This window comes from Cottoperca gobio, chromosome 12 (assembly GCF_900634415.1).
Source record: "Cottoperca gobio chromosome 12, fCotGob3.1, whole genome shotgun sequence".
Lineage (NCBI taxonomy): Eukaryota > Metazoa > Chordata > Actinopteri > Perciformes > Bovichtidae > Cottoperca > Cottoperca gobio.
Window position 1 is genome coordinate 21,550,918 of NC_041366.1, and position 12,137 is coordinate 21,563,054.

The 12,137-nt window shown below is 36.9% G+C and overlaps 1 protein-coding gene across 1 annotated transcript; it reads left to right on the forward strand.

The window, feature by feature from the left end:
- The first annotated feature begins 1,590 nt into the window (after nt 1-1,590).
- LOC115017043 (prostaglandin G/H synthase 1-like) lies at nt 1,591-8,155 on the forward strand. Its single transcript, XM_029445211.1, has 9 exons — nt 1,591-2,109; nt 2,208-2,291; nt 4,266-4,382; nt 6,187-6,327; nt 6,406-6,549; nt 6,894-7,075; nt 7,448-7,546; nt 7,880-7,961; nt 8,103-8,155. The coding sequence occupies exons 1-9, from the start codon at nt 2,103-2,105 to the stop codon at nt 8,153-8,155; spliced, it is 909 nt and encodes a 302-aa protein (XP_029301071.1). The 5' UTR covers nt 1,591-2,102.
- Nucleotides 8,156-12,137: the final 3,982 nt, after the last annotated feature.

Consider the following 12,137-nt stretch of genomic DNA (forward strand, 5'->3'; position numbering starts at 1 on the left):
GTCGTTTAATGTTTCTTTATAGTCATTTAATGTTTCTTTATAGTCATTTAATGTTTCTTTATAGTCATTTAATGTTTCTTTATAGTCATTTAATGTTTCTTTGTAGTCATTTAATGTTTCTTTATAGTCGTTTAATGTTTCTTTATAGTCATTTAATGTTTCTTTATAGTCATTTAATGTTTCTTTATAGTCGTTTAATGTTTCTTTATAGTCATGTCATTTAATGTTTCTTTATAGTCATTTAATGTTTCTTTATAGTCATTTAATGTTTCTTTATAGTCGTTTAATGTTTCTTTATAGTCATGTCATTTAATGTTTCTTTATAGTCATTTAATGTTTCTTTATAGTCGTTTAATGTTTCTTTATAGTCATTTAATGTTTCTTTATAGTCATTTAATGTTTCTTTATAGTCGCTTTATGTTTCTTTATAGTCATTTAATGTTTCTTTATAGTCATTTAATGTTTCTTTATAGTCATTTAATGTTTCTTTATAGTCATTTAATGTTTCTTTGTAGTCATTTAATGTTTCTTTATAGTCATTTAATGTTTCTTTATAGTCGTTTAATGTTTCTTTGTAGTCATTTAATGTTTCTTTATAGTCATTTAATGTTTCTTTGTAGTCATTTAATGTTTCTTTGTAGTCATTTAATGTTTCTTTATAGTCATTTAATGTTTCTTTGTAGTCATTTAATGTTTCTTTATAGTCATTTAATGTTTCTTTATAGTCGTTTAATGTTTCTTTATAGTCATTTAATGTTTCTTTATAGTCATTTAATGTTTCTTTATAGTCGTTTAATGTTTCTTTGTAGTCATTTAATGTTTCTTTATAGTCGTTTAATGTTTCTTTATAGTCGTTTAATGTTTCTTTATAGTCATGTCATTTAATGTTTCTTTGTAGTCATTTAATGTTTCTTTGTAGTCATTTAATGTTTCTTTATAGTCATTTAATGTTTCTTTGTAGTCATTTAATGTTTCTTTATAGTCGTTTAATGTTTCTTTATAGTCGTTTAATGTTTCTTTATAGTCATTTAATGTTTCTTTATAGTCGTTTAATGTTTCTTTGTAGTCATTTAATGTTTCTTTATAGTCGTTTAATGTTTCTTTATAGTCATTTAATGTTTCTTTATAGTCATTTAATGTTTCTTTATAGTCGTTTAATGTTTCTTTGTAGTCATTTAATGTTTCTTTATAGTCGTTTAATGTTTCTTTATAGTCATTTTATGTTTCTTTATAGTCGTTTAATGTTTCTTTATAGTCATTTTATGTTTCTTTATAGTCATTTAATGTTTCTTTGTAGTCATTTAATGTTTCTTTATAGTCGTTTAATGTTTCTTTATAGTCGTTTAATGTTTCTTTGTAGTCGTTTAATGTTTCTTTATAGTCGTTTAATGTTTCTTTATAGTTATTTAATGTTTCTTTATAGTCGTTTAATGTTTCTTTATAGTCATTTAATGTTTCTTTATAGTCGTTTAATGTTTCTTTATAGTCGTTTAATGTTTCTTTATAGTCGTTTAATGTTTCTTTATAGTCGTTTTATGTTTCTTTATAGTCGTTTAATGTTTCTTTATAGTCGTTTAATGTTTCTTTATAGTCGTTTAATGTTTCTTTATAGTCGTTTTATGTTTCTTTATAGTCATTTAATGTTTCTTTATAGTCGTTTTATGTTTCTTTAGCGACATGTTGCAGGTGAAAGCCGGGGAACCATCCGTGGTCTTATTTAAAAGTATAACTGGCCAAGCACAAGGGAGGAAACATGGGGAAAGCAGCAGAGTTGCAGTGAGGCTCCTGTACCAGCAGGGGGCGATATATAAAAAGTGTAAAACCACACTTTAGTGAAGTCTCCTTCCCACTTTCTCCCTTTTCTGTGGGACAGCAGGTAAAGGCGCAGTGCGGCGGGGCTGCAGCACTTGCAGACAGAGAGGCAGACAGACAGGCAGGCAGACAGGCAGGCAGGCAGGCAGGAGTTAACCTGTTGGACTGCTCCTCTTTTACTCTCACTCTCTGACTCCTCATCACAACTCTCTGGACCAGCTCAGGATTTGTACACTTTTCTTACAGTTTTATGAGTTGGGATGAAATTCTCCTGAACTGACGCTGCTGTAATGAGATGTAAGTATGTCTCCTTGTTTGCTTTTATAGATATGTATGTATGTTTTCTTACCTTTTCTCTTCCTAAACACTAATTTGCTTTCAAACTGTTGTTGCAGCCTCTGTCCTAGGATCAGTGTGTGTTCTGCTCTTGCTGCTGCGGGAGCCTGCATGCCAAGGTGATGAGGTTACCTCCAGCACAGGTAGGTGAGGGGTCAGTGGGACATACAGGGTGGTGTAACGTCTGCTAGTCTGAGGATGTGCAGCTTTAAGAGCTGGTCCGATGCAGGAAACATAGCAGGAATCAATGGGCCTGCGAGTCTGTGTTTTCCTTCTCCCTGTAGTTTTATCAGGTCTTCCTCTGCACACCGGGCTGCTAGACATTCCGGTAACTGTGATAGCAAAGACAGGCTGTGGCAAGCCTGCTGTTGGTACAATAACAGGATTCACCAGCTTAGAGACTCTGCAAGAAAGCTTATTTATTCACCATCATGCCTGGCACCTTATTGTTCTTCTTAAGTTGATTATGATAAGGAAAAAGTAGCATTGGGAGGTCTGATTACAGACTGTTTCCTGATGCATATCAACTTGTTGCAGTATCAGTTTTATTATTTTCTAACAAAAGGAGTCTTTAAAGTCAAGGTGACGTCTGTCCAAAACCCAAAGATATTCACTTTAATATGATATTAAACAGAAAAGCAGGAAATCTCCATATTTATGAGACAAAAACAGCATTTTCTGCCATTTTTGCATTAAAAAATGACTTTTTAACGATTACTTGATTATCAAAATAGTCGACTAATCTTTGTAGCTTCCTGAAGTTAATATCTAGCGGTGTAACTCCCAGACTCTTCCTGCCTGACCTGTATGGCCGCCCCCTCCCTTATATACACAATATACTCTCCTGCCCTCGGGCCCACATTATCAGCTCTCACCAGCTTCTTCTTTTCTTCTGATTTCTGCTCTTCTGTTCTGCGGAGTCACAGGACTTCTTCTGAATGAGCTGCCGTGTCACAGTTGCAGTAAAGACCCTCGCAGGAAGACTCCCTCCAGGGGTTTGTTCACTCATGGGAGGTTTAAACTCGCTGTGACCCATGAAATCATATAGTGTACATGCAGTTTACATAGCAGTAAGATGAGGTTGCTTGGTGTTCTGCCAGGGGACCGGGGCGGATGGGGCTGCGTGGGCAGAGAGGCGTGTTTTCACATGTTCTCTGCGGTAATGTGCGTCTTATCCTCTTCACCTGGATGTTTTACAGATCATCTGTATTCACATTCAAAGATGTGTTTATCTGTAATGCTGCACCCTGAACTGTCTGTATAATATTAGGAACTTGTAGTAATCTGTGCATAAATCTTCGGGTGAAGGAATGCCAAACAGTCTTATCTGCTCTATTCAAGAGGATTTCATTGCTCAGCCTAAAACTAACATACGTGTGTGTTTTATCTTGTCAAAGCGTCTCCCCCCCCCCCTTCTGTGTGGTTGTACTTTTCAGTTTTAGACACAGAATCCGTCTTAAAGTCGTGAAATCTTGTTTCTGAAAGGAAAAGGTTCAAAAGATTCATAATTTGCTTAATTCTTAAGTAGAAAATGTCCATAAATTCCTAATTGTTTCCTCATAATATCCTGGGAAGGTTCCTGATGTACTACCAAATAATCAATTTAACTTTAAGATAGCTGAACATATAAATGTGCAATGAGTCTACAGAACATGTATGAAGAATAACATCAATCCAAACTGAACTATGAACTTTGTTTAGTATTTCTTTCTACGACAGTTTCCAGAAAGTATTATGAATAAAAGTGTCAATGAAGTTTTATTCCAGCGGAAATAAACGTCTCTCGAGATGATTTATTGTCGTCATCTTTGCACAGCAATCATCATTCTTTATTCGAGATACCGATAATATCCCTGAAGGATAATAACGGCACTGGGAGCAGGGATTAAATAGAATTACGTCACTTTAATGGCAGATGGGTTTTATTTGAATAAAAGTGGTTTAATCTGACGCTTCCTGTCCGGCTCAAAGACAGAAATGTTTTTAAAAGAGATGACAGGAACTAAATCACTGCGCAGGAAGTAAGATTGTCAAGTAAATATTAGATCTCACATTACAGCGTTGTGTATGTTCTGCCTGGGCTTACAGTAAGTTCTCCTTCTTCTTCTCCTCCACAGTGAACCCATGCTGTTACTTCCCCTGCCAGCACTGGGGCGTGTGCGTCAGGCATGGGGAGGAGAAGTACGAGTGTGACTGTACTCGTACAGGCTACAACGGGGAAAACTGCACCGTCCGTGAGTTCAGACATCCTCATGACACCACTCCTCATATCCGCCCTTATTATTGCACTTTTAAAGAATTTGAAATATTCTGGATTCCTTTGTACACAAGAGGGAAAGGATCAGATGGAAACGGCTTGTTCATCTCAGTTGAATCAGGAAATAGTGCAGCGTAGCTCCTGGCTCACAGAGCTGAGACTTCTCGTCTAGACCCAAATATTTGGGGGGGAAAATGGAGGAACAGAAGCAACTGCCGGAGAGAGGCCAGCTGGATCACTTTCTGTCCTCTGAAGCACCGACTAACGCTGCTCTGCTTCTCATTAGCGGGGAAGCCGCACACACTGTAGTCCTTAATCAGATGTGATGTATTCGGCTGACAGTTATGCAGTTACATCACACTCTCCATCCATAATTACAATTGCTTTGATTGTGCAGAGAGAGGGAAGGAGAGTGGGAGGAGAAGGGAGGGAAAGACACGCAAAGTCAAACAGGAAAAAGGGAAATGGGACCAAGTGATAACATTTACTACCGTACATTAACTAATAGATGTACATGTAGCTCATTCTGCAGAATCAACTTTGGATTTTTAGAAATACTGAGTTTTATGAATCCAAGTTCCCCCGACAGCAGACGGACTCAGAGACCAAAATATTCAGAATAAAAACATTAAAGTAGCAGAGGAAATTATACAGCATTAATTGATGCAGAAAAGGCCCAAATGTGAGTATAAAATGTCTCCAATAATAGAGTGTTCATATGTGTATATATATATAGTATATTAATATATAATTAATATTATATTATGTATTATATTAATAATATTATATTATTTATATTATATTATTAATATATATATTATATTTATATATTATTAATATAATATATAATATAATATTATTAATATATTATTAATATAATATAATATATTATATTAATTATATATTATTAATATAATATATTATATTAATATAATATTATTAATATAATATTATTAATATAATATTATTAATATATTATATCTATATATTATATATATATAATATATAATATTATATATTATATATCTCATATTATTTATTTTATAATTAGATATTAATCTCTATCTAATATCTCTTCTTCCTATTCTTCTCTATTCCTTCCCTCTCTTCCTCTATATCTCCTTTCCTCTCCTCTATATCTTCTTCCTATCCTATATTATCTTCCTCTCTCCTTATCCCTCCTATCTTCTCCTCATCACTTCTATATCATTATAGCTAATATTACTACTACTAATTATATATCAATAATATTATATTATTAATATAATATTATTAATATATATATTATAATGTAATAATTCATTTATTACATTTATATAATTAATGTAATTCTTATTTTTTACTATTTTTTATACAAATGATTTTCTTTTACTTATATTTTATAATTTATTCTCATTTCATTGTCTATTTAACCTTTTATTTTTTATTGTAAAGCACATAAAACTACATCTCTTGTATGAAAAGTGCTCAATAAATAAAGTGTATTTGTAGTATTTATTGTAGCTTCATCTCAAACCAATGTTGAGTGTAGTTCACACAAACTAATTGATAAGCCTGCAGCTTGTGGGGCTCCTGTAGGTTTGGGCCCTTTGCCTGGTGTGTAATCTACCCTAAGGCCCAGGATGTAAAGCTCCGAGCCTGATAGTCGGAGTAGAATACCTTCTTGGAAGCATGCAATGAGCAGTGCATTTCTCTCCCGTGTGTATTTCCACTTTGTATTTCCAGCTGTCCCGACTTCCAGTAAGAACCACATTGTTTTTTCATGTGTCCTCCTTCCACAGCCGAGTTTTGGACCAGAGTGCGTCAGTTCCTCAAGCCCACTCCAGATGTGGTGCATTACATTCTCACCCACTTCCAGCGGCTCTGGGACGTCATCAACTACACCTTCCTACGGGACGTCCTCATGCGGGTCGTTCTCACAGGTGCAGAGTCAGCTGTTCCTTCATCTGGGCTGTGACATGTTCAGTGTCTCTAATGACTTTACTCTTTCTTATGAACAGCGAGGTCCGACTTAATACCCAGCCCTCCAACCTTCAACTCCAAATACGGCTACCTCAACTGGGAGTCCTACTATAATCTGAGCTACTACACTCGGATTCTGCCTCCAGTGCCGGAGGACTGCCCGACATCTCTGGGGGTCAAAGGTTAGCCCCTCATTTATGCTTTATTAAAATTACCCAGCCCTACCTATTCATAGTAACACTTTGAACACATCAATATCTGTTATATATATATCATATGATCAATATATTTGCACATCCTGTCTCATTGTGAAACATTATATTGTACATATATATATTTATATGTTCTTGACCTTTGCAGTACTTTGCCACACTGACACGGATGCATATTATTGACCTTGCAAAGCGCCGTGTGATGTTTTAACCGTATCAGTTTTCAGACGCACGGGTTCAGTATTATGACTAGAGGCGTGTGTGTGTGTGTGTGTGTGATGTGCTCTGTGTGACGCTGCAGTGTTTCTGTTCAGGCAAGGCTGGGCTGCCTGACCCTGAGCTGCTGGTTGAGAGGCTGCTGAAGAGAAGGACGTTCAGACCCGACCCCCAGGGCTCCAACCTCATGTTCGCCTTTTTCGCACAGCACTTCACCCACCAGTTCTTTAAGACCTACAACCGCATGGGTCTGGGCTTCACGAAGGCTTTAGCGCACGGGGTCAGTCCGTTTTCTGCTTTTAGTGTGAAACAAGTGTTCTGGTGATCCATCTGTAAACCTGCTGTGTTTATGACTTAGGGGGAGAACTAGTTTTACAAGGTTATAAAACGTGTTTTGCCAGTTAAAGGTTGTCATATGGCCACAAGGCGGCTGAAGAGCACCACCGCCCCGTGTTCTGAACACACATGACACATTAACTGGTGTTCAGAGAGCACGCACAGGTGAAACTTTGCTTTAAGCACCTCTCTGGGTTTCCATCATTTAGGAATAAATCCTCTTATCGCTTGTGCTTTGCTTGAATGTGACTCACAGAATGAACGAGTGAACGCTCATCTCTCACTTTCATTCCTCGTCCATCCCGTGGACACACAGGTGGACGCAGGACACGTCTATGGAGACAACCTGGAGCGTCAGCTGCAGCTCAGGCTTCACACGGACGGAAAACTCAAGTATCAGTGTGAAAGAGGAAACGTAAACACAACACATTGTTTTCATGTTGTTTCCAATCATTTCCATTTGAAGGGCGAAATGAAATGTTATTGTGCCGTCATCATTTATTCTGTTAACCTGTTGGACTGCTCCTTTTTACTCTCACTCTCTGATCCTTCATCACAACTCTCTGGACCAGCTCAGGATTTGTACACTTTTCTTACAGTTTTATGAGTTGGGATGAAATTCTCCTGAACTGACGCTGCGTGTAATGAGATGTAAGTATGTCTCCTTGTTTGCTTTTATAGATATGTATGTATGTTTCTTACCTTTTCTCTTCCTAAACACTAATTTGCTTTCAAACTGTTGTTGCAGCCTCTGTCTAGGATCAGTGTGTGTTCTGCTCTTGCTGCTGCGGGAGCCTGCATGCCAGGTGATGAGGTTACCTCCAGCACAGGTAGGTGAGGGGTCAGTGGGACATACAGGGTGGTGTAACGTCTGCTAGTCTGAGGATGTGCAGCTTTAAGAGCTGGTCCGATGCAGGAAACATAGCAGGAATCAATGGGCCTGCGAGTCTGTGTTTTCCTTCTCCCTGTAGTTTTATCAGGTCTTCCTCTGCACACCGGGCTGCTAGACATTCCGGTACTGTGATAGCAAAGACAGGCTGTGGCAAGCCTGCTGTTGGTACAATAACAGGATTCACCAGCTTAGAGACTCTGCAAGAAGCTTATTATTCACCATCATGCCTGGCACCTTATTGTTCTTCTTAAGTTGATTATGATAAGGAAAAAGTAGCATTGGGAGGTCTGATTACAGACTGTTTCCTGATGCATATCAACTTGTTGCAGTATCAGTTTTATTATTTTCTAACAAAAGGAGTCTTTAAAGTCAAGGTGACGTCTGTCCAAAACCCAAAGATATTCACTTTATATGATATTAAACAGAAAAGCAGGAAATCTCCATTTTATGAGACAAAAACAGCATTTTCTGCCATTTTTGCATTAAAAAATGACTTTTTAACGATACTTGATTATCAAAATAGTCGACTAATCTTTGTAGCTTCTGAAGTTAATATCTAGCGGTGTAACTCCCAGACTCTTCCTGCCGACCTGTATGGCCGCCCCCTCCCTTATATACACAATATACTCTCCTGCCCTCGGGCCCACATTATCAGCTCTCACCAGCTTCTTCTTTTCTTCTGATTTCTGCTCTTCTGTTCTGCGGAGTCGGAGTCACAGGACTTCTTCTGAATGAGCTGCCGTGTCACAGTTGCAGTAAAGACCCTCGCAGGAAGACTCCCTCCAGGGGTTTGTTCACTCATGGGAGGTTTAAACTCGATGTGACCCATGAAATCATATAGTGTACATGCAGTTTACATAGCAGTAAGATGAGGTTGCTTGGTGTTCGCCAGGGGACCGGGGGGATGGGGCTGCGTGGGCAGAGAGGCGTGTTTTCACATGTTCTCTGCGGTAATGTGCGTCTTATCCTTTCACTGGATGTTTTACAGATCATCTGTATTCACATTCAAGATGTGTTTATCTGTAATGCTGCACCCTGAACTGTCTTGTATAATATTAGGAACTTTAGTAATTGTGCATAAATCTTCGGGTGAAGGAATGCCAAACAGTCTCTTATCTGTCTCTTCAAGAGGATTTCATTGTCAGCCTAAAACTAACATACGTGTGTGTTTTATCTTGTCAAAGCGTCTCCCCCCCCCCCTTCTGTGGTTGTACTTTTCAGTTTAGACACAGAATCCGTCTTAAAGTCGTGAAATCTTGTTTCTGAAAGGAAAAGGTTCAAAAGATTCATAATTTGCTTAATTCTTAAGTAGAAAATGTCCATAAATTCCTAATTGTTTCCTCATAATACCTGGGAAGGTTCCTGATGTACTACCAAATAATCAATTTAACTTTAAGATAGCTGAACATATAAATGTGCAATGAGTCTACAGAACATGTATGAAGAATAACATCAATCCAAACTGAACTATGAACTTTGTTTAGTATTTCTTTCTACGACAGTTTCCAGAAAGTATTATGAATAAAAGTGTCAATGAAGTTTTATTCCAGCGGAAATAAACGTCTCTCGAGATGATTTATTGTCGTCATCTTTGCACAGCAATCATCATTCTTTATTCGAGATACCGATAATATCCCTGAAGGATAATAACGGCACTGGGAGCAGGGATTAAATAGGATTACGTCACTTTAATGGCAGATGGGTTTTATTTGAATAAAAGTGGTTTAATCTGACGCTTCCGTCCGGCTCAAGACAGAAATGGTTTTAAAGGATGACAGGAACTAAATCACTGCGCAGGAAGTAAGATTGTCAAGTAAATATTAGATCTCACATTACAGCGTTGTGTAGTTTGCCTGGGCTTACAGTAAGTTCTCCTTTTCTTCTCTCCACAGTGAACCCATGCTGTTACTTCCCCTGCCAGCACTGGGGCGTGTGCGTCAGGCATGGGGAGGAGAAGTACGAGTGTGACTGTACCGTACAGGCTACAACGGGGAAAAATGCACCGTCCGTGAGTTCAGACATCCTCATGACACCACTCCTCATATCCGCCCTTATTATTGCACTTTTAAAGAATTTGAAATATTCTGGATTCCTTTTGTACACAAGAGGGAAAGGATCGATGGAAACGGCTTGTTCACTTCAGTTGAATCGGAAATAGTGCAGCGTAGCCCTGGCTCACAGAGCTGAGACTTCTCGTCTAGACCCAAATATTTGGGGGGGAAAATGGAGGAACAGAAGCAACTGCCGGAGAGAGGCCAGCTGGATCACTTTCTGTCCTCTGAAGCACCGACTAACGCTGCTCTGCTTCTCATTAGCGGGGAAGCCGCACACACTGTAGTCCTTAATCAGATGTGATGTATTCGGCTGACAGTTATGCAGTTACATCACACTCTCCATCCATAATTACAATTGCTTTGATTGTGCAGAGAGAGGGAAGAGAGTGGGAGGAGAGGGAGGGAAAGACACGCAAAGTCAAACAGGAAAAAGGGAAATGGGACCAAGTGATAACATTTACTACCGTACATTAACTAATAGATGTACATGTAGCTCATTCTGCAGAATCAACTTTGGATTTTTAGAAATACTGATTTTATGAATCCAAGTGTTCCCCCGACAGCAGACGGACTCAGAGACCAAAATATTCAGAATAAAAACTAAAGTAGCGAGGAAATTAACAGCATTAATTGATGCAGAAAGGCCCAAATGTGAGTATAAAATGTCTCCAATAATAGAGTGTTCATATGTGATATATAGTATATAGTATAGTAATAATAATGGGAATAGAGTAGAGGAGAGGAGATAAGAGAGAGGAGAGAGGGAGTAGGAGAGGAGAGAGGAGAGAGAGGAGAGGTAGATGAGGAGGAAAGAAGAGAGAATAGAAGAGGAGAGAGTAGGAGGAAGAGAAGAGAAGAAGAGGAGATTAATGAGAGAGAGGAGAGGAGAATAGGGAAGATAAGAGGAGAGAGATAGTTAAAGGAAGATAGGAGAGAGAGTATTAATAGAGTAGATAGAGAGAGTATGAAGAGAGAAGGAAAGGAGATATAAGATATAATATTATAGGTAATGATATATTAATAATATTGATTATAAGTAAGAATAAGATAAGATTAAAGTATAGATTAATATAATAGAGTAATAAGAGATATAAGAGGAAGATAAGATATATATTATTAAGATAATTATGAGATTAAATATAATGGAATATATAAATTATAATAATAATGTATAGATATATCAATAATATTATATTATTAATATAATATTATTAATATAATATATTATATTAATATATAATTAATATAATATATAATATTATAATAATAATTATAATTATATATCAATAATATTATATTATTAATATAATATTATTAATATATATATTATAAAAAAAACCAACAAACACACAAAAACCCCCCCCCCCACCCCACCCACAAACTAAACCCACCCACCCCACCACCACCCAACCCCCCCACACCCCCCCCCCCCCCCCCCCCCCCCCCCCCCCCACGTCTCCTACACAGACAGACTCTGAGGTTGTTCAGCTGCTTTGTTGTGTCTCCTCCTTACGCTCCTCTCTGGGACTTAGTCATTTAATGTTTCTTTATAGTCGCTTTATGTTTCTTTATAGTCGTTTAATGTTTCTTTATAGTCATTTAATGTTTCTTTATAGTCATTTAATGTTTCTTTATAGTCGCTTTATGTTTCTTTATAGTCATGTCATTTAATGTTTCTTTATAGTCATTTAATGTTTCTTTTATAGTCGCTTTATGTTTCTTTATAGTCATGTCATTTAATGTTTCTTTATAGTCATTTAATGTTTCTTTATAGTCATTTAATGTTTCTTTATAGTCGTTTAATGTTTCTTTATAGTCATTTAATGTTTCTTTATAGTCGTTTAATGTTTCTTTATAGTCATTTAATGTTTCTTTATAGTCGTTTAATGTTTCTTTATAGTCATTTAATGTTTCTTTATAGTCATTTAATGTTTCTTTATAGTCATTTAATGTTTCTTTATAGTCATTTAATGTTTCTTTGTAGTCATTTAATGTTTCTTTATAGTCGTTTAATGTTTCTTTATAGTCATTTAATGTTTCTTTATAGTCATTTAATGTTT